We start from the raw sequence: 26,729 nt of genomic DNA on the forward strand, positions 1-26,729 counted from the left end.
GTTATAGCTTTCCAGAGTCATCACGCCATCCTGTTGTGTTTTTTTTTTGCTGCTTTTTGATGCAGAGGAGAATACGTGAAAGAGGGAGGCAGCCGAAAAGGTACCATGGTACTTGGAAGGAGTGAGGGAGTGAGTAAGTGAGGGAGGGAGGAAAGGAGGGAGGGAGGGAGGGAGAGAGAGATGTAGTATGGGTGAGGGAGGAGAATACTTAGGTCAGAGGCTCTGCAAGACACAGACACTTCCTGGGACTTCAATGACACGAGCAAATCTATTTTCTCGGAAAGACATTGTGTCATCATGCCCGTTAAAAAAGGAAACGACTCGACACGCCGGAACAACATTTTCATTAAGGCCTGCACATATGAAAATGTCGCGGCAAAGAAGTCGCCTCAGCTGCACTGTGTAATCCCGCCATCCGACATCCCAATCACGTTGGCCGCTCCCCTCATCAAACCCAGAGCATTGTGTTCCTCAGCATGTTGCACTGAGCAGAGCAGGGTCCAATCAAACACTCAATCATGTTTTATTCATTTCTAATTTCGCTCTTACGCTACTCTCTCCATCTCTCTTGCTGTGTGTGTCTGTGTGTGTCTGTGTGTGTCTGTGTGTGTGTGTGTGTGTCTGTGTGTGTCTGTGTGTGAGCAGTGGAGGTATCCACGTGGTACTCCTCTGCCACATCACAATCCTACTCGTGTAATTAATGGATCCTCCTCTGTGTGAGTGTTCTGCCTTCACCGTCAACATGCCACTAATTATGACAACAAGTTGTGGCTTCTTACATTTCCATCCATTAGGATGTGTGTGTGTGCGCATGTGCATGCCTGAATATATACTCTGTGTGTGTGTGTGCGTGTGTGTGTGTGTGTGTGTGTGTGTGTGTGTGTGTGTGTGTGTGTGTGCGTGCGTGCATGTGTAGGTGTGTGCATGTGCCTAAAACTCATAGCTTTGGCACGAGGGCAGACGTCCACAGAACCCATTAGCTCTTTGATGTGTGAAATTAGATGTAATGAGGCAATTGTACCATTTCCTTACAGGAGCACCCTCTTCCCTCTGTACAAGCTTCAAAGAGATATTACAAATACAAATGCTTAAGAATGCCACCTTCATGAAGGGAGGAAGTCCACATGCCATATGAGCTTGCTAATGATCTGGTGAACATTTCTGTGGCACCCAGCTGTGCTTTATGGATATGGCAGATCTATGAACATAAATGAATATCCAGAACTAATCATTCATATCTGTAGTTTTTGTGGTCCCTGATGCTACATACAAGGATGTTCTGATATATTGATGATGTGTGTAATACAAGGATCTTAGTGTATACAGAAGTTTTATGATGTTTTCATTTGTAAAAGATAATTACATTTAACTTTCTTTCAGAAGATCACTCCAAATATTGACATCTATGTCTAAACTCTAATTTAATTGTTCTTTCTCCTCAATTTACTCAATATCCTCATTGTTATCTGTTAATGTCAACATCCTTTTGTCATCAGAATGGATCAATTGAATTAGTTGCAAAGGGAGAAAAACATAATATCACTTTATCCTGATATTCAAAGTTTCTAAAACATGCATCCATTTTCACTTTCATTATAGTTTTAGGCAGAATGATTTGCTTTCAATAGTGCAGTTTGTTTAACATGAGATACTCCCACAGTTCATTTTTCTCTCTAGCAATTTTGGCATGGGGTCACTGCATGGGTTAAAATCCTTGCTATTTTGTATCTTACGGCTCAGCGGTCAACACATATCAGCAGACCTCTTGATGCTCAGGCACGCAGAAAAAAAATGTGCATGGGAATGTGAAGGTGCAATATTACATGTGATCTACATTCATCATGTGATCCTCTTGAACCTTTCTGAGTGAAAGAAGATGCTTAGCTTGCATACTATGGATGAATTCTCCTGTGTAGGAGGGTGGCTGAAGGATGGGGTATAGACAGCGTGCTCCTCGTCATAACACAGAGCAGCCTGACTTCAAGGGCAATTCCACTCGTGACGCATTGATCACACAGGAGCTCCCGTGAAACGATTGGGTCTCAGCACAAAACAGCAATCTTGACAAGAAAGCTACAGTCAGTACTAATAAGACAGTATATGAGGTAATGCATAGTCCAGGAGAGGCTACGAGGGCTAAAGAGTGGTGTGTGTGTGTGTGTGTGTGTGTGTGTGTGTGTGTGTGTGTGTGTGTGTGTGTGTGTGTCTGTGTGGTGTGTGTGTGAGAGAGAGAGTGGGTGTATGTGTGTGTGCGTGTGTGAAAGAGAGTGTACTGCAGTGCTGAGCTGTGCTATGCAGCGCGAGGCTGTTGATAAGGGTTTGATGCAGACCCCCCTCCCCTGCTGAGGAGTGGGCTGAGAGGCCAAAGTCTCATGCGATGCGCTCGCTGCACTGGGCTTGTTTGTGCTCCGTAGGCAGGAGCGCAGTCACTGATTGGAGCAGGGAGTGAAGGAGGACTGGAGAGCCCTCTTACAGCGCACTGCTTATGCTCTCCAGCAAACAGACAGGTATGAAGGAGTCCTTGATGCTCACCTGCACGCACTCACACACACACTCACACTCACACTCACACTCACACTCACACTCACACTTACACTCACACACTCACACTCACACTCACACACAGACCGGGAGAAGAAAACACTGTACAAAAACAAACTGACCCTTACAGCAGCACCTACAGTATTCTACACTTTAGTAGCCCCAAAGTCCACATAACATGGTCGGATAGCCCAGAGTTTCGGACCAATCTGAGGCCAGTTAGTGAGCCGGCCGAGCAGGAGGCCCTCCCGTGACCGAGCATGGCACCCGCGGAGTTGGCCTGGCTCTCGCCGTTGGCTGTGAATGAGGCTCGGAGGCAATCGAACACCCACACAAAAAAAGAGTGCCCACATCGCTTATGCATTGTCAAGTGGCTCTTAAATAATGGATCGCAGATCCCAGCTGGGCTAAAGAGAGGTCAGGAGAGGTCAGGAGATGGCACTAAAGAAGCGAGCCGGTTAGCATCACAGTGGAGGAACAGGCCAGGACAGCAGGCAGCACTCATGAGGCAGGGAAGAGGAAGAGAGAGAGAGATAGAGAGAGGGAGGGAGAAGGAAAGAAGTCGGAATTAGAGCAAGAATGGAAGTATATAGAACAGGAGAGAAGGAGACTGAAAGAGAGAAAGTGAAAGACAGAGAGAGAGAGAGAGAGAGAGAGAGAGAGAGAGAGAGAGAGAGAAGCCCCTGAGCCATGCACACTGTAAGATCAGCGTGCTGGTCGAGCAGTGGTCGCCACGGATTAGATATCAGCTTCATAATGGGAAATAGTTAGGCTGCTATCTCAGCCCTGGGGTTAAAAAGAAGGCCGTCCATGTTCATTACCGTGATAAGAAAGTGATGCAAAGCTTACGGCAGCCGCAACTGTCGGCTCCCACAGAGTCTAGCAGCGTGCAGTGGGAGACAGGGGCGGAGAGGAAAAAAAACAAGCGTCGCTTCATCTCCAGGATCAGTTCTGAAGGCTGCTACCTACGGAGCTGTCCACTGTCCTTTTGTTGGATGCCGTCTTAGTCATGACAGTCCTAAACAACACACTAGCAAAAAATCAAACAGCTGGAGGGGAGTCTCTCCCTCTGTCTCTCTCTCACCATCTTTTTTTCTGTTATCCAATCACTCCTTTGGCCCCTTCCTCTCCCCCCCCCCCCCCCCCCGCGCCTCTCCATCTTCCTGCGCTGTGCTTGCCTCCGTCTTCGGCGACTTGTCGGAGCAGGCATGCTCGAAGCAATCACACAATCAACCACGTCCTCCTCACTTCCGGAGACTCAACCTACACCCCCTCCAGCAGCTCACCTCTGCCCCGCCTCGGTCGAAATGGAGGCGGGGGATCGATTGGGTCCCTCACCCCGCTGTTCGCACCATCGTATTGGCCCGACAGACACAGCGTGGGCCCAATCAATGGCGCACATTAGAGGAAATCGGCGCTCGGTGTGAAGGTGAGGTGTTGCGCTCACAGGGGAAGTGCGGGGGGGGGGGGGACTGCTGTCACTAAGTTACAACGCAGCAGGCCTGAGATTGAGTCTGATACTGAGGCCCGGCTGACGCAGTCCTCCTCCCAGCAGCGACTCTGGAGATGGAGAGGGGAGGGACTAGTTGAGACTGGCGCCCTGGGCACCCAGTGCTATGACAGCCAGAATGTTCCAGCTTGAGGGCGAAGCAAAGCCAGTGTCTGGGGCTGCCAGCATCCGCTCCTGTCATTAGTGATTTGACAGAGCAGTCTGTCATTATTACAGCACTCAATAAAGCAAGTGACGGATGCATCCATCTCCCTTTCCCAGACGTGCTCCGGTGACAGCAGCACGACTACACTTCCACTTTAATAGCGAGAGTCCACTTCTCTATATCAGGGCACTGTGAAGATGTCCACCATAAAACCACCTGTCTCGAATTCTCCTGCTCTCTCTCTCCCTTAAGGTGTCACTCTCTCTCTCTTTCTCTCTCTCTCTCTCTCTCTCTCTCTCTTTTGTTCATGGTGCAGAGTGCACCAGGGACAGGCACGGTGAGGGAGAGGGGGGGCGGATTATAAATGTGTGGAAATCAACACCCGCTCTGCCAGCATCTCCCCGGAGATGGAGCAGAGAGACGCCAGGAGGACACGGCGTGCCATCTCCCTCTACAGAGGCACGTCTCTGCAATGAAGCATGCTGTATACATATCTACACACACACACATTCACATACCCACTCACACACACACGCACACACACAAACACATACAAGCAGACTTACACCTTTTTCGACAAAAGCATGCAAACACACACACACACACACACACACACACACACACACACACACACACACACACACACACACACACACACACACACACACACACACACAAACAGTGGCAGTTACACAGTCTCTGCAAACTCATGTAAAGTCTTTGGTTACTGTTGACTTGTTGTGTGGCTGCCTGGAGATTGGAATCCAGTGCGGAACAGTCAGAGGTAATAACTCAGAGGCAATGAGGCGGCCGGCCATTCGGCCGGCGCGTGTCCACTCCTCCTCGGGCCGATGAGAACAGACAGACTGTAAATGGAGGCCATCGCACTCAGCAAAGAGGCTTGGACAGAAAAGGGCAGAGGATGGGGATGAGAGTTTACTGGGCTGTTAAGAAGCGGAGCCGTGCCCTGCAGCTGTGTTTGTGCAAGTGTGTGTGTGTGTGAGAGAGAGAGAGAGAGAGATGCAGGCAGAAAGGGTGGTAATGGAGGGCTGAGCGGGAGAGAAAGAGATACAGAGAAGAGAACAGAGGGCAATCGTATGTGCTTGGATGCTTTTGTTAGTTGCTAGTTGTGTGGCATAATGTGTGAGACTGCTTTCTGTGTGATTGTATATAGGACGGTGTGTGTGTGTGTGTGTCTGTATAGATATGTTCTGGGCACACAGGACATGTCTTCAGATGCAACCCTAATCATATAAAAGTGATGTCTGCACAAGCCCAGCAAAGCAGGGCTGTTACTTGTTAAAGAATAGTATTGATACAGGCAAGGGATTTAAAGGAACGAGCAAGAGAGCAAGGGAGAAAGGAGAGAGAGGCTGAAAATGAGAGAAAGAGAGAGCGTGTGAAAAGTCCCTATACTCAGGACTGGGCATGCTTTTCCTCCCTCACACATTGTTAGCTTCTCTCCTCACACCCAATTAGTGGGCCTCAGCTGCCCAGGAAAACGTTGGTTAGTCATGTGTCAGAGGATGTGCATCGCACATCGTCCCATGTCACCCACGGAGTGCTGAAAAACTCACTTCTGGTGCACTCCCACTGTCTCCCTCCATCTCTTTTGAGCCTTTGCAGATTGCTTATTGTTTTGAGGATTTCCTAGGCGATGATTGTGCGGTTTGATAGAGTGCTAACCAGATGTCCTAGTTTTCCTGAGCAGAGAGAGAAAGGGGCAAAAAGAGAACTGAGCAGAGAAGATATGTGTGTGCATGTGTGTGTGCGTGTGTGTATGGGTGGGTGTGTGTGTGTGTGTGTGTGTGTGTGTGTGTGTGTGTGTGTGTGTGTGTGTGTGTGTTTATGTTCTAATCACACATACTGTTATGATTCAGTGTCATTGTGAAAAAAATTTCCTCCATCTTGTTTTTTAAAAGATAAAAACAGGATGTTTCGGTAGAAAACACCTTCTTTCTTTAATTTATCCAAATGTTTAAAACAGCACAACACACAATAACTTGCACATCAATCTGTCTCACCGCACACATACAAATCCTGGACCTTTTATAAGGCACCAGAGTGGGTGTGGCCCAATTAACCCATTACCCCACCTGTAGACTATTAACAGTTAATAGTCTGACAGGCCATGTGCAAAAGCGCATTCAACTAAAACAGTGTCCTAAAATAGGGAAGATTGCATGCAGAATCTTTACAGTCATTTTCATGTTTTCTGTATTTCTATACTCCTATACGTGCTTTGGCATCACTATTTCTATTTGAATGGTCACGCCAATGAAGAGAGAGAGAGAGAGAGGGAGAGATTAAAAGGAAGGAAGGAAGAAAAGGAGCCGGCGTGGATCTTCACTTGGGATTGCGTGCCGTGGTGCCACGCTGACCTGCAGCAGTATGGACGGCAGGCACACTGGCAGCGCCGCACAGCCAATTATGGCCCTTCCGCCTGGGCAGAGCCCAGCACCACGACCCTTCATCCTCCCTTCCTGTCCCGGCTCTCAGGGCTCAGCAGTAATGGACATTAATAATGCAGTCTTTCTGCCTGATTAGCGCATGCTTTCTCTCTCTCTCTCTCTCTCTCCCTCTGTCTTTTTTTATCGCTCTCTTTCCCTCTCTCTTTCTCTCTTCATGTCTTGCTTTGTCTCTCGCTTTTCCCCAGCTCACATTCAGCCCTTTCTTCCAGCTCGCTCTATTCTTGAAGTTCTCTCCGAGTCTGTTGCAAGTCTGTTGACTTGGGAACTGCAAACACATGCTAAAGGATTTGTCTGGCCACAGGCGATGGCTTGTGTACGAGTGTTTGCCTGTGAGCTGTTTATATGTGGTAGCCACAAATCCATCACTCTGCTTTCTGTGTGCGGTTGTGTATTTGTGTGGATGTGTGTGTGTGTGTGTGTGTGTGTGTGTACAGATGTCTGTGTGAGAGGAAAGCACACTGCTACTGTATTATTTAAACAAAATGAATGAATGAATGATGTATGTAAAAGTCATTGTTTACCAGACCTGCAACAAGGCAGAGTTACACTCTCTCTCTCTCTCCCTCTCTCCCCAACCACCTCTCTCTCTCTTTTCTTTTCTTCTCTCTCTCCCTCTCCCACTACTCAGCTCATCTGATCATCATCCACACCTTGCCCTCTCACCGGGGGAGAGAGTTAGCGTGGCTGAGCCGAGTAACAAAGGCCCAGGAGTCTGGAGTTGCTCTGGCTGATAACATCCCATCCAGAGTCATCACTTCCAACTAACACCATCACTCTCAACTCTAGGTCCACACACACACACACACACACACACACACACACACACACACACACACACACACACAAACACACAAGGCTACCATAACAGACAAGCCCTCACATCAGGACTTTTTGCACAGCAGGCCAAAGCACAGACACAGTCTGAAAGGCTGATTGTGCCTTCAGAAGCCGAGGGGGGGGGGGGGGGGGCTGCATGTGTCAGTGTGTGGAATTTCAGGTGTTCCCGGGTAAACGTGGATGAGGGTGTGTGACACCATGGCTGATGTGGCTGCCCTGGAGTCTTACCCAAATCAAAAGGTGAAGGGGCCCCTTGAAAGGCACTACTGAGCCCCCTGTAAATCAGGTGTCATGGTGAATGCTTCCCCCATCTCTTCTCATCAAAGCCTGTTTCTCTCCTGCACACACTTTCATACAGTACAAGAGACCTGATTTTGAGTACATGGAATTTCTTGGGGTTGTGGATTAGTCACATCCATTGACCCTGTCTGATTCAGGGAACTCAACTCATGCAATGCAAACTCATAGCCCACAGTACAGGTTACCATAAACCACAAATTCTCAAATGTAGTTAATAGTACTGTTTTATTTTTATTTTAATTACCTTCATAACCTTGGTGGATTTTCTGTTAGTATTAAATTCTGCCTTATAGTAGAAAAAAGGGTTCAGCTTTGTGCAGAGTGTGTGATGCAAAAGATACTAAATGTTCATACCATTACATCTCTATAGGCTGTGAAATGACTTGTGAGCTAGCAAATGGTCTTTGCCATGAGCCAGGAGACTTAGAATAACCATATAGCCCTCCACAGTCTCACTGTTAAATGTGCTTTACTTCACAATAACTCTTGCCTAGTGACTGACCTTCATTAGTGTAGCAAGGTTGGGAAAGTTAAATTTGACATCCCACTTTAACCGTCTACGTCTGAGGCAGTAGAGAAAGATGGTATATGAATGCGTTTAAGCAGCATCCATCACCTAACAATTAGCCCTCGCTTGGCAATATCTGACAACATGTTTGACGGAAGTCCCCCTACACTACCAACCTGTCGCCCCAAGCCAGCTGAGCAGCCAAGGCAGGTGTCAGGTGTGGAGAGCTGGCATAGTGGAGGGAGAAAAGGCCTCCAGAAAGGTCTCCCCGTGAAAGAATGGGCGAGAATCAATTCAGAAAGATCATTAGGGGAGACATTGAAGTGAAAATGGTGCAGGACGTACCAAATGAGCAAGAGCAGGATAGCTGGGTGATAAGGATAAGAGAGGGAGAGAGATGGGGAGGGAGGGAGGGAGAGAGAGGAGGAGAGAGAGGGGGAGAGAGAGAGGGAGGGAGGGAGAGAGAGGAGAAGAGAGAGGGGGAGAGAGAGATTGTGTGTGTGTGTGTGTGTGTGTGTGTGTGTGTGTGTGTGTTTGTGTGTGTGTGTGTGTGTGTGTGTGTGTGTGTGTGTGTGTGTGTGTGTGTGTGCGCATTTATGGGAGACATCGCTTCTCCTTCACACAGAATCCCCTGCTGATTAACATCCAATTTTAACAAAGATGGCTAAATAGCCCAAAAGTGTGACAAAATGAAGCCGGCTAACTCCCTTTAACAGTATTTTTAACAGCATTAATGCAAAATAATTGAAGAGGAAACAACAGCAGCATGTAAAATGGAACAGATGGGAGGCTGAGAGAGTGGGGGCGTCTGGTTCAGCCACCTCAGTAGCAGTCTCTCGCCCGAGGCACATCCTGAGCTAAATTATTGGCAGCAGCCAATCGATGACCTCCATTCATGAAAGTCATTGCTGAAGCCCGATATTCTATAGTTCTGCCAAGGAAGCTTTGATTCACCTGAGAGACACGGCATAGAGATGAGCCGTTCTAATGAAGTGCTGCAATAAGGCAAGCTGAACCAGATATGAGTGGTGCTCCATGATTCACAGTCAGAGGAAACAATTCTTCATTAATGCTAACCTCTGGGTCAGCAAGCAGCAGGTCAAATGGTAAAGTGCTGTGTGCAAGGGTGTGCATGCATGTTTGACACCAGCAACATCATGCTAATATGCCATTACAAGCATCAGGTGTGACTCATGTAATACCCATGCTCACTATACAGCATCGGAAGAGTTTGAGTGGGCGTGCTTGCAAAGTTTTGTTGATCGTAAACACACCTTTCAGAAAATACAGGAGTGTTTTTCACACCACCACCACCTACTTCTCACTTGTACTATAAAAACCACCACAAATATACAACACAACTCTTTTAAATAACTTCCAAAATGCAGTGCAATCATGCCTGAAGAAAGGGTGAAGAAACAACTCAAATCCTTTCTGAAATTGGAGCTGGTGGTATGAAAACACATTAATCACAATTGCCCGTCCAGAGGAACGAAGTGCTGATGGCAGAAATCAGGCAGCTTATTCTTCTGTTCCATCTGACGGTTGATTAAAACAGCATGGTGTCATTGGGCTCCGTGGTGTTAGTGAGAGTGGCGAGAGCAGCACCTTTTCCCATCCTGCGGGAGCAGCAACACATATGCTGAGAACTCCGCTCCTGCTGTCATCACTTTAGGATTAGCACCTGGGCCCCTGCATGAGACATTCAGCAGCGCTTAGCAGCGCTCAGAAATACGAAGCCGTGTTTTTCAACATTCAGCAGTGCTCGGACGACATACAACTCAGACATGAAACTTTGGATTGCATTTCACATCTTTTTTTAACCAGTGGAGATTGAATGGAGCTCTCAATGTGAATTCCCCTATACCATCGGAGCGCTCTGTCCAACACACATAGGCTGTCTTTCTTTGACACACAGTTGAACACGGAGAAGGGAGGAATGCCAATATCTCGTCGGCTTTGTGAGAAGCAGGACAGACTCTGCTTGTCTCCTCGGGCGCAGCGCTTTCAGCCTTTACCGGCCACAAAGAGGATCTCTGAGCGCGGGGAAGAAATGCACGTGAATAAAGGCGTGTGAATCGGAGTGGACACAGGACATACTTTTTCATTTGGTTTCTCACAAAACATAACACACCAAAAAAAAAAAGAAGAAAAGAAAAAGAAAAACTGCAAAGCGAGCTTAAAAAAATCTGTATTCATGAGTCTCCATGAAAGGCTTCCTCCATCTATGGGGTTGGGAGGGATGTTCAAAAGAGAGAAACACAACGCGCTGAGAGGAGATCAAAAGCGGCCTACAAGGTGTGTCAGGTTCACATGATGAATGGGGGGGGGGGGGGTGGTGGCTGTATAAGAAAGGTGACAATCGCCGTGTCCCCACTGAAATTGTGGCTCAACCTCCTAGATCTTTCTATCCATCTGTATCTCTATCACTCTTTTTCTCTCTCTCTCTTTCTCTCTCTTTCTTCTCTCACTGAAAAGCTGAGTGACAGCGGGGGCGTAGTTCACGCATGTAAAAGAGCTGGGCTTGATTAAAGGCTACAGGCCCAGAGGCGCTCCATGCCAACCACCACCCGTCCGCCACCCCGCACGGCTCTTTTCTCTGTGCACCAGGAGGGCTATCCAAATGTTTCTTTAACCCTCAGCAGCGGGAGGTTGGGGGGGGGTGGGGTGCTGCGGCGTCCAGCGGAGGTGTGGGGGCCGAGGGATCATGCTGCGATCTGTCAGCCCACCACTACTGAAGCATCGGGAGCGGGGGGGGGGGGGGTTAGCCCACGCCTGCCTTCATCAAGCCACCAGATCCAGTCCAAACACTAATTAGCAGCGATGGCTAATGGGCTTGCTGGGCTGACACAAAGGCTCGTGTGACGGCTATACACATCTTAATCACCACACATTCTCCAAGGGCAGCGGGCCGAATTAATTGAGACGAAACCAGAGGAAGAGGAGCAGAGGGTGACAAAAAGCGAGGAGGAGGAAGAGGAGTGTGAAAGTGTGAGAGAGGAATGCAAAACGTGTGAACGAGACAAAGACAGAGCAAGGGGGGAAACATTGCAGCACAAGGGGATGGCTGTACAGCAAACACAAATGCATGCTACATCTGCTCAACATTGACATTTTCTCTGTATATGACTCTCTTTCTCTCTATCTGTTTCTCGCTCACAAGCATACACACAGTAAACACGCACGCACAAACACGCACGCACGCACGCACACACACACACACACACACACACACACACACACACACACACACACACACACACACACACACACACACACACACACACACACACACACACACAAACAAGTTTGCACAACCTGCATGAACAAAAGACACAAAACAACATAATCACAGCCATCAAACCTGTGTGAACAGAGAGGGGGTGTGGGGGGGGGGGGGGGGGGACAAAGAATTGGCGAAGAGCACAAAACCCATCAGTCCCGTGCTAATAAGAGAGAGAGAGGGAGCGAAGGCTCGGGACGTGCCCCATGAAATGCCTCTTAATTGCTCCTCTCTTTCTGCTGCTCCCCATGACAGTCATGGAGCCGCTAATGATTCAGCACAAAGACGAGGTGTCACGGAGGAGCGCCACGACTGGCAGGCCAGCACTCGGCCCCGCCGCTCCTGGCAGCTAGCACACGACAGGAGTTACGGCCAATCAGGCAGCTCAATAGGGAGGGCAGGGGAGGGCCGGGGGCGAGTTGGACACGTTCACGTTCAAGTACTGTGAGTGTGTCATGGATGTGCGAGTTTGTGAGCAGAGTGCATGTGTGATTGTGTATTTGTATGTGTGATTGTGTGTGTGTGTGTGTGTGTGTGTGTGTGTGTGTGTGTGTGTGTGTGTGTGTGTGTGTGTGTGTGTGTGTGCAGTAGGCAACTTCCCTACTGATCGCGTACACTTTGATACAGTTATCTGATGAATACTGGATGGCATTCTATATGCACAGAAACAAACAAACGCACAAAAACAAACACACAAACACATGCATAACTCATGTGCATATCCAAACACATAGCAATGCATAAGGACGCATTCAGACTCCAGTAATGATGCTGCCTGCATGAATACCCTTGTGTTCCACTGGCTTAATTCCACACACTGAGGGACTCAGGCACACTTTCTCTTTAAATCACTCACTTGCTTCAACCCCCCACTCCTCTCCCTAATTAGCCAAGAACATCACAGATTAGACTTATCTCTGCCTAATAAATACACAGATTGAAGGGTCTTGCTCCCTAATATGAATGAAATGCGCTGGTGACTTTGTACATGAAAGGAAAAGTTGCTTGCCAGCTTAGCGCGGTATATTATTTAAGGCAAATTACAGACCCACTGTGTTAACGGCTCCACAGAAATGAATGTTTAAAAAATTCCTCCTATTTCTGTTTGAGACATAATTAGCATAGGTGGCTGGCCAGAGACCAGAGTCCAATATCAGCAGTCTGCCCCCTCCAACACTGAACCTGATGACATATTACACAACGGTAGATGTCCACGCACACAGTCCTAATTAAATCAGCATAGAATGCATTACACTTTTAATGAATTAATACATTGAAGTATTCACCGTATATATTGCTAGTTACTGCTTTTTCCCCTTGCCTTATCACCCTTTCATTAAAAATTCTGGAGTCGCACTGAATTCAAGGGAGAATAAAAGTAATTTACTTGTGAAATAAAAAAGGCTAGCAGCTGCATAAAAATGAGCCACAGTGAGCCTCTGCATTCAGCATCCCAAACAATAGCACCGCGCACGCTCTATGACTAATACTCCACTGCACTGATCACCTTTTTCAAATAACACCAACCTCCTCCGAGAACGCTCCGGCTGATTATCCAGTAGAGCGTGTGTGTCTGTGTGTTTGTGTCTGTGTGTGTGTGTCTCCTTGTTGGGAGGAATATGCACACATAGATACAATACATATGAATTTTGCAATAAAAATGTGATCTTGACAGAATAAGCTGTAATGAGGGACTGATGTACCAGAGGAGAGAACATGAGATAGATGTAGCAGCAAGAACAGAGAAGGAGAGAAAGAAAAGAGAAGAGAAGAGATGAGATGAGAAGAGATGAGAAGAGAGGAGAAGAGAGGAGAGGAGAAGAGATGAGAAGAAAGGAGAAGAGAGGAGAGGAGAAGAGATGAGAAGAGAGGAGAAGAGAGGAGAGGAGAAGAGAGGAGAAGAGAGGAGAGGAGAAGAGATGAGAAGAGATGAGAAGAGAGGAGAAGAGAGGAGAAGAGAGGAGAGGAGAAGACGAGAAACGGGCAGAGACAGAGGAAAAGGAAAATAAAAAGAATTTGCAATTCTCTGTGAAAATCTCCAACTTGGATAATCAGACAGGACAAAGCAGATGAATTAATCACCCCAGCACTTCAAACAGCTCGGCTTCAGATTAGTCAGATTTCCGCTAAGGAAGACAATTTGCTTACAAGTTTAATAAATCAAAAAGGCAGAAAAAAGAAAGAGAGAGAAGCATCGCAGAAGAGTTTTGCATTGGTGTTTTTCTTTCGGCACATATCAAATGAATTGTGCAGATGCAGGGAGATAGCCCCAGTTACAAATCTGGCAACAAAAGAGAAGTGGAGGAAAGCTTTGCATCCTTCCCCTCCGCCTCTGACACTCTTGCAAGGAGACATGTTAATTCCACTGGTTAGCAAAGACCGAAAAAGAGTCAGATGATAGTGGAAAAATAGGATTAGGAGAAGCAGGCCTAGAGCTATGAGCTCCAAACCGATGTGGCATCTCGCTTTCTCTATCTCTCGTTCTCTTTCTGTCTTTCTTTCTTTCTCTCTCTCTCTCGGTCTCTCTCTCTCCCTCACACACACATACACACACATTCACTCAATCACTCTCTCATTGAACTTTGAGCAAGATCGCATAAAATGGTGGCGTATGCACCAGGAAGGAACACCCAACAAATCCCTGCGAGGCATGAGGCACCAAATATATACATGAAAGCAGCAACGCCAGCTTGAGCGGGGATCAAGGGGGAGCGCACATCAAAAATACCCTGACACCGACACCGACAAAAGACATGCATCACAAACAATTCGGCTCTGTGGAATATGCAAACCACCTGCGAAAAAAACACACACACACACATACACACACACTGAGAAACAAGACTGCATATCTGGGGGCAAGGCAGGTGAGGAGCAGATAATTTGTTTCCACGTATGACATGTACATGACACCTTGCAATGCTGCGAGCCTTAGAGGCGGCAAAACCTTCTCCCCTTATACATGCAGAGTTTCCTCGGCTGCCTCACCTGCAGGTGAAAATGTGTGTCTGAGACAAATGATACAAAACATCTCCCCCTGCTGCAGGCCAATACACTTGGATGCTAAAATATCTCTCTGGGTATAAATCTGCATAGGTAGTTTACTGTGCTATTAGGTACGAGGGAGTGATTGCGACTGCGTCGAACGATTCAAAACAAGCCCAGCAGCAGACAAAATGCTAGCTGCCTTGTGCTTTTAAGTATTTGATGACGGTTAATTAGCATCTTAAGGGTCATTTGAATGAGCTGTGTGATTTTTTCCTGCAGCTCAGGTGAGTCAGAATTGATTGCGCTTCTGCTCTGGGGCTGGAAGTCCTGGCAGGGAGAGTGAGCTGAAATGTCACTGTGAGCTCTGCCACCCAGGCTAATTTAGTGGCGTTTTCATTTAGCCCATCTTAAGGTTGTTGGGGAGTTGCTAGGTGTCCTGTAACGTCTCCAGCCGCCAGGGGCAAGAGGATGCCAGTTAAGAGATGCACAGCCACAGGTGTAGTCAGCACAGCAAGCCTGATATTATAGAGTCTCTCTGTGGGCTGTGACTGTGTCAGTGTGAATAAATGCACATGATGCTATGGAGGTGATATATTTGTCTGAATGGCCATCGCTGTATGCATTAATGTTCAAGTGTGTTCTTGTATGGTGAGTGTGTGTGTGTGTGTGTGTGTGTGTGTGTGTGTGTGTGTGTGTGTGTGTGTGTGTGTGTGTGTGTGTGTGTACAAGAGAGAGAAATAGTGTGCGCGAGAGGGAGATAAAGTGAATGATTGGTGTGCTAAGGCCTGATTGAAGAGAGCGGTTGATTGATGTTTACCTCAGTGGAAGCCTTCTCCCCAATCAGCGCTCCCACTCTTGGGCTCAATCTGCTGCGGGCTACCCCCGGCCGCTCACTCAGCCATCTCATCTCGGCAAAGTGCTGCCGCACAAGGTGGCCGACGGTCCATCATAGGACATCTACAAGGCAACTGCCAATTTCCATGTGACAAAACCAAAGCTCCCACAAGCACTACTTTTCAATAAAAAAATCTTTTTTCTTTTTTTGGTGAAAAAAACACCAGCCGCCTCAAACACATTAGAATCGATCGCCGGGAAAAGCACAACCTCGAGGCCGCTTCGTAAGAGCAGCCACAGGTCTGCATGGTTGCACAAATGTGGGCGAGAAAGGAAGAAAGAGAGCGTGGAGAAGAGCTCACATCCAATAACAGGGCCCATCCCATGGGCTTGTGCCCTCCCACCCCACCCGCCGCCCCTCACAGGCACGGTGACGAATGGAGGTGGCACGCTTCCGCACCTGACCTGAGAAACTATTCTTGCTTCGCTATTACAGGAGAGGATGCATGCCTCTGTCTATCTGCATTGAGGAGGGGAGAGAGGGAGAGACAAATAACAGGAGACAGACGGAATAAAACTCGGAACAAAATAAATAAATGATGACCACAGGACATAGACGCATAAGGTAAGGACTGCGGTGCATAGGGACTGAACGAAGGAAAGAAAACAGAAAGAACAAATGAGTAAACAAACCAGAAGAGAGAAAGAGACATCTGAGGAACTTGGCCTCCACCTGTGCCTACAGAGTCTTAGGGCCCCCTCTCCAAGCTTAGTGGCTGATGATATACCACACTCATTTCATAAACACAAACAATCCTCCAGTCCCATTAAAATCTGCCATGCCAGAGACACAGACAGCTCGCTTCCCCATACGCTTCAGTCACACAGGCAACATTTCATCTAAGCACAGACTGCACAGCTTCAAGGAGCAGCTTCTCCCAGACAGCAAGCACCAGTGGCACGTATCAGGCACAGAGTCAAAAGCAGCTTAATGAGGAGAACTTACAACTGCAGCTTCATTTCCATATCTGGGTTTGTGTATGCTCAGCCATGGCTGTTTTCCCACAAAACCTTGATTGTATGGGTTTTTTTACAGTTAAGACATCATTCTTAGCTATGTCATTTACATGGAGACTTCAGATGTCACAACAATTTGTAACATTTCCCTACGTACTGTACAATTCACTCCAAGCTTCATGAGTTCACTCCAACTCCACCTCTCTCTCTTTTTCTCTCTCTCTCTTTCATTCTCTCTCTCTCACTCTCTTTCTTTCTCTCTCTCTCTCTTTCTTTCTCTCTCTCTCTCTGAAAGAATGTTTTCTGCTGCGGCTGCCTAAGGTGCTTTCTTACAGACTTCCATATGAAGTGTGAGTCATTGCAGAGTCTGTGTAAGGCGTCTGCCTGTGGGAGATGATGGGGCCTTGTGGTGAGTTACTGGAGAGGTGAGATGACTCTCACAGAGAAGATCAAAGTCTGCTGCCCTCAAGAAGTTCATCACAATGTTTACTATACATCTCTGAGCAAATGCACACTCAAAAGCGGCCATGAGGAGTTTGAAGGTGTGAAGCATCCATATTAGAATACATACACAAGATGACTTACAGTATAATTGTATGGACATACACTTACATCAGATTCATTCCATGACACTAAGTATGCTTATAGTTGTTGACATTTTTGGCAACATTAAAGAATGGTGACAGTGACCAGTGTTTGCGCTCCATCCACAGATGGCATGCATGCTTAGTCTGGCTCAGTGTGCGCACGCGTGGCAAGAGGACAGCAAAGACAAGCACAGATTTAAAAGGGGGAAAAAATCTGGGCGAAAGACATGGCTGTCCAGACACATCCCACTGACAAGACTGGATGCTGTTAGTCTCGCTGACCAACCCGACAGCACATCTCCTCTGCCAAAGTGGCATCCAAAGTGGCAACAGAATGACCGTCTTTACAGCACTCCAAACCCCAAAATGCAACACAATAGAGCTCAAACATAGCTATGCTGTAGTTGTCTGTGTCTGTGGCCTGCATCTCCATTACGGTACATGTCAGAAGAATACACACACGGCAAAAGAGATGGACAAAAGTAGGATATAAAAAGAAGACAAACAGGGGGAGAGGGATTTGAAATGAGAGGGAAGAGAGGGAGAGAGGGAGAGAGGGAGAGAGGGATGGACATCAAGTTGATTAGCCCACACAAGCAAAGCAAGGACACAGGTGTGCTATGCACTTGAATAGCAGGATGGCTTATTTGCACAGCATGATGGCGCATGGATTGGGTGGTATTGCAAGGGGACTTGAGACAAAGCACTCAGAGCAAGCGAACAACAGCAAACCCACACATGTGCATGAGCGCCCACTCAGCCCAGCGCACTTGTCATGATGCGGGCTGCAAAAACAACACCGCACTCAGGGACACACATAAACAGACACGCATACACAAACACACACACACACACACACACACTTAAACACACATATACACACACACACACAGAGATATATATTGTAATGTTTCCTCCAAATCTGGAATCCGTTTTGAAAGCTCTCTCCAGGGCTGTGCCTCTGGGGACTTGCTGTTGCAGTAGATGTTCATGCATGCTGTGTGTGTGTGTGTGTGTGTGTGTGTGTGTGTGTGTCTCTTCCATCAGATCGTCTCACATTGTGCTACCGTCTGTGATGAATCTCATGGGGGAGCCATTTAGGCTCCACTGTCCATTCAGAGGGCCGTCCGGCTAATGCATGCACACAGTGGATGCTCCATTACTCAGACCCCACTGGACAAATGAGCTCGCAGCCTGGGGAGGGAGGGGAGAGCCATTTAGACAAATGAGCCAAGGCCATGGCTGTTTTTGCAGATGCGTGTGTGTGTGTGTGCAACTGTACATGTGTAAGTGCATCAGACAGCGAGTGGTTTGGCAAATGTCTGTGTGTTCCCATTGCATCAGGTTGTGTGTGTGTGTGTGTGTGTGTGTGTGTGTGTGTGTGTGCCTGGGCCTATTACGTTTCGCTGGAAATGGGGCTGAAGTTGCATCTGTGGTTGCATTTGTCAGCATTATTAACAATAGGTGTCGGCCAACGACTGTCTTTCTTGGAGCACCAAGGCAGCAGTGGCATCTTGGAAAGGTCACAGGCAGCTCCGCCATTCCTCCTATTTGTCCGTTTGATTAAGTCTGACAATTAGAGGCCTTGGCCTGCCCCAGTCTGTGGCCTTATTCAGAGCAGGCCAGATTGGATGCAAACTAATCAGAGACCACAGAAAGACAATGACAGCTAGAGAAAGAGAGAAAGAGAGAGATAGAGAGAGAGAGATGGAGAGAGAGAGAGAGAGAGAGAGGGAGAGAGGGAAACAGAGGGAGGAGAGAGAAAGAGAGAATAAAAGAGAAGGTGGGGGGCAGAGCGAACCAAAGCATAGCAAGCCGATAAATGCCGTGTCAAACTTTGAAAGCCAAAAGATTTACAAGACAATGGATCGATAATGGAAAGGATCCTGAAGACACCGGAGAGAAAGGAAGGGGTGCGGCATGAAGAAATGTTAGCATGAAGTGCAAGAGAAATGCAACCTGGACCACGCAGGAGGAGCTGAGCACAGAACAAAACATAAATCACAGCTAATCCTAAGAAAATGTTCTGAAAGCAATATGCTTTGTCATGCCAAAAGAGTTATTGAATTGTTCTGTGCTAAGACAGAAGGGTGAGAAAATGAGAGAGGAGGGGGGCTACATTTGGATAAACTGCCAGCAATTTCACACGTTTCAGCTTCCACCAAACAACACCACCTTTTGATAATGAATCCACCTGAGGATTAGTGTCAGCTCAGCCCCTCTATATACTGTACAGCCACCCCACCTCTCTCTCTCTTTCTCTCTCTCTCTTACTCTCTCTCTCTCTCTTTCTCTCTCTCTCTCACACACACACACACACACACAAAACACTCTCACAGAGAGAGAGAGAGACAGAAAGACATAAAAATATAAAATGACTGTTTTTTGGTATGATGTATCCAGAGGAGTGCCAACTCGACAACACAGGGCCATGCTCTAAAAATACAAACCAGGCAAGACTGAGCAAACACACTTGGTTCAAAATGACTACACAACACACAACCAGTAGAACTCTAGACATCCACATAGAGGACACACACACACACACACACACACTGAAGGAGGGCAGAAAGCAGTGACACATTCCTAATTTGAGCGAGGCCGCTGGATGCTGGGATCTGTACAGCATGATCTCCCAATTACCAGCGCTGAGTGCTGTTCCCTGAGGAGAAAGGGGGTGGTGTCTCCCTCCACACTCATCTGCTCTGCCAGTCCTTCTCTCTCCCTCTCCCTCTCTCCATTTCCCTCAATCTCTCTTTCTTCCGACTTTCACCCAAATGCAGGGCTCAGTCGGGAGTGTGTGGGTCGTGTCAGATGACAGCCTGACTAAAGGCTGAATGATATCCAAGGTAACACCATGGATGCTGTCACCAGGGGCAACCTGATGGCTGTCCATGATGCTGAGAGGAATCTGTGCATTTGGCCCGAAGTGCCTCAGTGTGTAATTTATTGGCTCTTCGTGGACAGAGGACACACACACGTGGTCAAGGTTGTCTGAGGTCTTTGTTGACAGCATCCAGTGCTCCAAGAAAAAAAGTATATGTCTACTTCCTGTCCTTTGAACAAAGTTTGCCAGCTTAGTTCTGTTGGCTCATGCTTTAAAAGTCCGCAATCCCCAAACACACTGACCTTATTCTTCACAGCATATCTCCCTCCAACTTCCTCAAATCATGGATGAGCAGAACACATGCACCATCTCTCCATCTCCCTCTCCATCTCCCTCTATCCCTCCTTCTTTTCTCTCCAACACACACTTCCGACTGGCTTGCAAAAAAAAATGTGCACAAGCACACATGCCATGTATGCTGATAGCTCTCTGTTTTTCTCTGGCAATTTCTCATTGCAGACTATAAACTCATACCAAATGCTTGGCCAACCTCTATTCTTCTCCCCTGTCCCTCCCTGCATTTCCTCCTCACAGCCAACCGCCTAATACCCTAATATATTCCATTAATTAAGTGTGCCTTGTTTTACACATGGCTGCCATTCTGATCCTTGCAAGCTGACTCAATCTACTGTAAGCAGCTTGCACACGACTGGGTTTTTACTAAACACTGGCGCTAAAAATACAAACTCGGGGTGCACACACTTGGCTAGCGATCTATTTTCATAAGGCTTGTATTTATCTGCAAGGTGATTTTGCTGGCTTATCCCTACACAGCATTTGAAGGGGACAGATTTGGTTAGACCTTGTGCGCCTTTGAAGAACATTGTTTATTTGTGCTTGTTTATGTTTTCAGAAGTGTTTGTACTCTCTTTGTGACTTTCTCTTTCAGTCTTTATCTGCCTCCGTCTGTCTCTGTGTGCTTGTGTTTGTGTGTGAGTGTGTGAGTGTGTGTGTGTCAGTTCAACACAAAACTAAACACTAATTTGGAAGGTTTGAACATTTTTTCGAGTGTAAAATAGTTTTCCATCTTGTCAACATTAACATGGATCGGAAATGAAAATTATAACCATGACATTCATTTTTCATTGTCATTTCAACATTCAAAGAAAAAAGTGTATTCAGTAAGGCCAATTATCATCAAGGTAAAGCAATATCAGACTGCAAACTGTTTGAAATCAAGGCAATCAAGATACCTATATGGCATGCATAACAAGCTGTGGCAGTCCATGGCCTTGATTGTTAAATAAGCATTTCAGCAAACCAGACAGGCAAGGTGTGTGTGTATATGTGTGTGTTTAAGTGAGAGAAAAGAAAGAGTTCTGTTCCACAGTGAGTTACTGTTTGTGTGCTTATTTTTCTGTGTGTGTGTGTGTGTGTGTGTGTGTGTGTGTGTGTGTGTGTGTGTGTGTGTGTGTGTGTGTGTGTGTGTGTGTGTGTGTGTGTGTGTGTGTGTGCCGGCAGAATGAGAAGATGAAGTGAGGGTGTAAGGCATCTGAACATATGGTTTGTGGATGAGTGCACTAAACATGTTTCTGCACATATGTTAAATCGGTTTGGCTGTGCCCAAGTACGTGAGTGTATGCGTCAACTTTCACATTATATGTGTAAAAAGGCCACGTAATTGAGTGTGGTGTTTATGTAGAGCATGTGTTCATGGAAATGAATGTGCGTGCATGCGTGCATGTGTGCATGTGTGTGTGTGTGTGTGTGTGTGTGTGTGTGTGTGTGTGTGTGTGTGTGTGTGTGTGTGTGTGTGTGTGCATCCCTGACCCCCATGTACAAAGTACATCAGAGCGCACACAAGCTCCTCTGCTTCCCTGACAGAAGATGGCTCCCATATGCTCCTATAATTCTTTGGCTCTTTCCAATCAGATTAACAGATTTCCAACACAGAAGTCTGGTCATAAGACCCTGAAAAACACCAGCTTCTGCCCAAATTAAAGGCTGCAAGCTCAGAGCCCCAGGGAGAGACACTACACTCAAAGTGCTAAATGAAATCGCCCCTTTTAGAAAAAAAAAAAAAACATAACAACGCCATTAACAGCGTGTTTAGTCCTTATCAGAAGCTGTGAAACACTGGTTTTCCGAGAGTGGCTCTGAGAGCCGTGTTTTGCACGTTTGATTGAGGGATTTGTCAGATCGGCATGGCTTTGACAGCACAAACGTGTCTGTCACACAGATCTGTGTGCCAGTCACGACACTGTTTGCTGCGAGGTGGGGAGGAATGCACACAATCACTCAAGCTAACATGACAGAGGCGTTGATAACAAAAAGACATGCTGGACAGGTGGGGAAGAGAAGGCACTAGATAAGAAAACAGAGGTGTTTAATGGAAGGGAAACACAGTGTAGGGGGCGGACTGAGAAATCCGACCTCTACCTTATCTAACAATGACTCGATTTCATTTAAAAACTTCAGTTGCCGGTAATTACATATGGGTGCACCACCATGCATGTGTTAGTCACTCATTCAAACAGGCTGCATTGATGTCCACCACACACTAACTAATTGATCCCACTGCACCAGCACACCACAAAAGGCAGTCACTTTGAATGGAGAGACACAGAGGGAGGCCTTTAAATACGGAGGCCTTGACATCGAACGGAGGGACAGAAACAAGGACGAGAGAAAGGGACCCTGTTTCTACATTACAGTGCCCCGCACTGCAATTAAGGACAAGAGGCAGCCTTCATAGCCAAGAGATCAGAGGATGGATAAGCAATACTAGAGGACTAGAGGGATGGAGGGGAGGAGACGCTGGAGAGAGAGAGGGCTCAAATGGATGCGGAGAGAGGGGCTGTGTGTTTTGGAGGTATGACATGGCTCTGTTGGAAGACAAGCAGAGGCCAGTAAACAAACTTTCAAAGGGCGCCCTGAAGATCCATTTAAGAATCACAGCAGTTGCGGTGCATTGCCAAGCAAGACAGTGGGCAACACTTAACAATGGCCCGTCATTTTCAATTGAATATTCAGGAGAGTACAGGGTCGCGGGCACAAGCATCCCCACAGCGCAGGGCCACTTTATGGAGCTAAGAGAATGCCTCTTTGTTGTGGAGGATTTTACCCCCTCGCCAGATAATGGACTGGAATGCACAGACAGATCTCTTCACACTCACTAATGCACATCCAAAAGTGATTCTAACAAATTGCAGGTATCTAGTACCAGCATCTCTTACTCACACTCTCTCTCTCTCTATCTCTTTCTCTCTCCCTCACACCCTTCTCATGCAGACCGCTGCTTTCCTCAGTGGAAAAACACATTGCTTTCAACAAAAGGTTAGACATACTGTGTGTACAGTGTGTGTGAGAGAGATAGAGATTGAGTGTGAGTGTGTGTGTGTGTGTGTGTGTGTGTGAGTGTGTGTGAGTGAGTGAGTGAGTGAGTGAGTGTGTGTGTGAGTGAGTGAGTGAGTGAGTTAGTAAGAGAGAGAGAGAGAGAGAGTGAGTGAGTGAGTGAGTGAGTGAGAGAGAGAGAGAGAGAGAGAGAGAGAGAGAGAGAGAGAGAGAGAGAGAGAGAGGCAGTGCTTCGCACGTTCTGAGCTAGCTCATGCTGGAGATTGGAGGGCCGCGGGACAGCCATGCAGACGGACTGTAATTAAAACACCAACAGGCCGTGCTAATTAAATCACAAGCTCTGGCCACTTGCGCAGCGCGTCACCGCTGTGTAAAGCCAGAAATCAAATATGAGCGCATTACGATCACTCTGATCCCAATAAACGCAGGACTTAGACGAATCGTCTCCTTCTAAGAAACGTACAAAGTTCCGGGGCACACAGCGCCGCTCCCAAATCCCCGAAATGAGAAAGTGAATGAGACGGGATTACATGGATAATACGAGCAGATGAAGCAAGGTCGAGAGAGATCTCCACTCAAAAAGGATTAGACCAGTCCAGATTCCCACGGCGTGCCTTCTCGTCCTAAGCTTAGACTTTCGCTCGAATTCTGAGCGCATTTTTACTGGCTCTGTGACAGAGTGACTGTCACTAAACTTTGGGAGGCCTAGTAGAAGCTAAAAGCATACACTCGTTTGTAGACTAGACCGTGAATACAGGATTTACACCATAGAGCACAAAGACTGGATAGAAAAAGCATTTATGTGTATATGCACAATTCAATCATTTGAGAAGAGAGATGCGAGATGTCAGTGGCGTATAAGGGCAAAGTATGCCCTTATATGAACACATATAACATAAAACATATTATCGTTGCATGTTCGTTCAGATGGGAGATATGGCAGATCACGCGCAAATTGGAGGCCAATTAAGAAAGACCGTATGTGCCAATCAACACAAGAGGCAAATCACCACGTCAGCATCACTGTTGTACTCTCGTGTTCCAATGACAAACAAGCAAACCATCATGCATGGTAGGCCTAACATTATGCGACCAAACGTGCAGTGTTGAATGTCCTCATATTATGCACGCAAATACACAGCATTCAGCAAATTGCATTATACCCCATATGGGGTACAGTGGCATAAGCAATTTATAGCAACGACACATTTCGCTGATAGGCTACACGTCATTATATTTAGTGTAGTTCTGCAGGTAACATTAACCTGACATGAGACCATTGCAAAACATGCACATGATAATTTGATAACATTACAGTCTATTTGAAGATAATGAGCGTTTAGACGCTGAATTTACTTATTATATTGAATTATAACATCATAGTGTAATAACTAATCATGTTAATAATAATAACAATAATACCAATTTCAATTATCTCATAATCAAAGAAAGAAACAAAGAAAGAAACAATGCTAAACGCTGGAGTAACATTCCCCGCGCGCAAAAAGTTACTCTTACGCAAATGACAGCCTTTACACTTACCCCTTTTATCTTGGACTCTGACAGTTATTTCCACCAGTGGCTCCGTCTCCCGGTCAAGACGCCTGGAAATCACAATATCCCCGCTGTCACGGCTGACCGACACTGGTGTATTCTCCGCACCGGGGTAAACCAACTCAAAGCTTGCCGATGGAAACCGACTTAAACGATTCAAGTTCATCACAACTGAACCAACGCTGGCATCCTCTGACACACTGATAACGACAGGTTTGTCAGGTTCCTGCAAGGACCTGGACCTACGGGAGAAGCCGCTGCCCTGAGGCAGTTGGGACGGCGGCTGTGCCGCGGGCAGTTGTCGGGGGCTGATTTCCATCTCCATATTCTGACTTGTCCGAGAGGGCCATCCGTGATCCCGGGCAAATATATTAAATCTAATAGGTGATGACAAACCTAATATCGAGTCTACAAGCAGCACCTCGCCGGTTTTGGGCACAACATAAAAACTGCCATTTTTCGGGAGGGAGAAATAAATAAGTTCTGCGTTTTTACCACTGTCTGTGTCCTCGGCCTTCACTTTATACACCACCGAACGCAGGGCCGTGGCGTCATCTAAAGTTATCTTGACATCTGCATGGCGAAAGGTGGGTTCGTGGTCATTAGTGTCAAGCACGTCCACTTTGACAGATGCAACTTCTGCAACCACGCGGTCGGCCGATGCGCAGTTTTGACAACATAGACCCAGACTCAAAAGGTACTCGGCGCGCTCTTCCCTGTCCAGTATGTTGGAGGTTTTCAGTAAGATGTGACCGCGCTTGTGGTGAGCAAATACATGGAAGTCTTCGCTGCCGTCTCCTATGAGTTTCAGGTGCATTCCGGACTTGGAGCACCATTTCTGTGCGTCAACGCGCTTTACCGGTATACTCAGTCCGTTCACTTTAGATCCCTGTGGCGAGTTCTCAAATACATGTCCGTGAAAGAAAGGTATCCGTTCATCGGTCTTATTCCCAAAGACAAAAGTCACGCAGTAGGATAGTAAAATAGTCCAAATCATGGTTACTGCTGGTTCTGCCGCAGGTGGATGGATTTTACACGGCTGCGTTCGGCTTGTGAAACATGATAGAGCAAAACTATCATTCCATCTGCTCCAAAAAAATATTTGCTTCTTGATGTATGCGTTGTCTCCAGTTCAAGCATTCCATCTGCAGAAGCAGCGCAACTTTGAATCCGTCTCCGACGCGCTCCTGCAGCCGTCTGACTGCCAGCCTCTTGTGGCTCGCGAACGCTCGCTGATGCTGGCAGACTTTTCGAAGAGCTGGACAGCTCCGAGCTGAAAGGGGAGGGGCCTCCGCTACGGGGAATCCTCTGGGGAACCCCACCCGACTTGACGGCTGTCAGTTCATTTTACTTAAAAGTGACTTAAGACTTCTGGCTAGGGACAAGTCCATTGTTATAATCCCCTGCAGTCTATATATTGCATTTCATTTAGTTTCTTTTTTAAAAATTTGCATCAGAAGGACCAAGACCTACTGTTAGTTGTACTGGCATGTAATGAAACACTGCGGTTGCTTTAAAGTGGGCTATGGTAAAGTCTTAAACCCTAGATGGTTTATTAATGCCCTTTTTATCCCTCACTCTTTAGGACTCCCACACTGGAGGCTCTGGTAATTATTACATCTTGAAAGCAAAAAAAATAGCAACCCGACAAATCCAGGGACTAAAATGTGGACATATTAATTGGGACATTGTGCAGGGTATTCCTATCACCTTGCATTTATTTTATTTTTTTTAACAATGGTTACTGTGTGCAGACCTCGAGATGGAGCACCGTAGGGTTAACGTGGTCACAATATGTGCTTTGTAATGGCTATTGATTTCTCGTCCTTACTCCTGAGTGCAGTGGCAGAGGCGATCGTTCTCCGGTGGTCTGCAAGCAAATTTCAATTAGAGGTTTATCTGACTAGCACAGTTCTGAAACAATATTAGTCGGCCATGTCCCTGACACAAGACACTAATGAAAAACCATGCTG

General features: G+C 46.9%; 1 protein-coding gene across 1 annotated transcript in view; it reads right to left on the bottom strand.

Annotated features, from left to right (window-relative positions):
* LOC143126329 (neural-cadherin) overlaps positions 1–25,753 on the bottom strand; it is a 158,161-nt gene extending 132,408 nt beyond the window's left edge. Inside the window, exon 1 of the mRNA XM_076288219.1 lies at positions 24,745–25,753. Coding sequence (XP_076144334.1) covers positions 24,745–25,753 — 1,009 coding nt within the window. The remainder of the gene's footprint in view (positions 1–24,744) is intronic.
* Between the last annotated feature and the right edge of the window lie 976 nt (positions 25,754–26,729).

Source organism: Alosa pseudoharengus, unplaced genomic scaffold (assembly GCF_046254945.1).
Source record: "Alosa pseudoharengus isolate Yale_2024_CS ecotype anadromous, Long Island Sound unplaced genomic scaffold, YU_APseudo_1.1 YU_APseudo_1.1_scf_16, whole genome shotgun sequence".
Taxonomy (NCBI): domain Eukaryota; kingdom Metazoa; phylum Chordata; class Actinopteri; order Clupeiformes; family Clupeidae; genus Alosa; species Alosa pseudoharengus.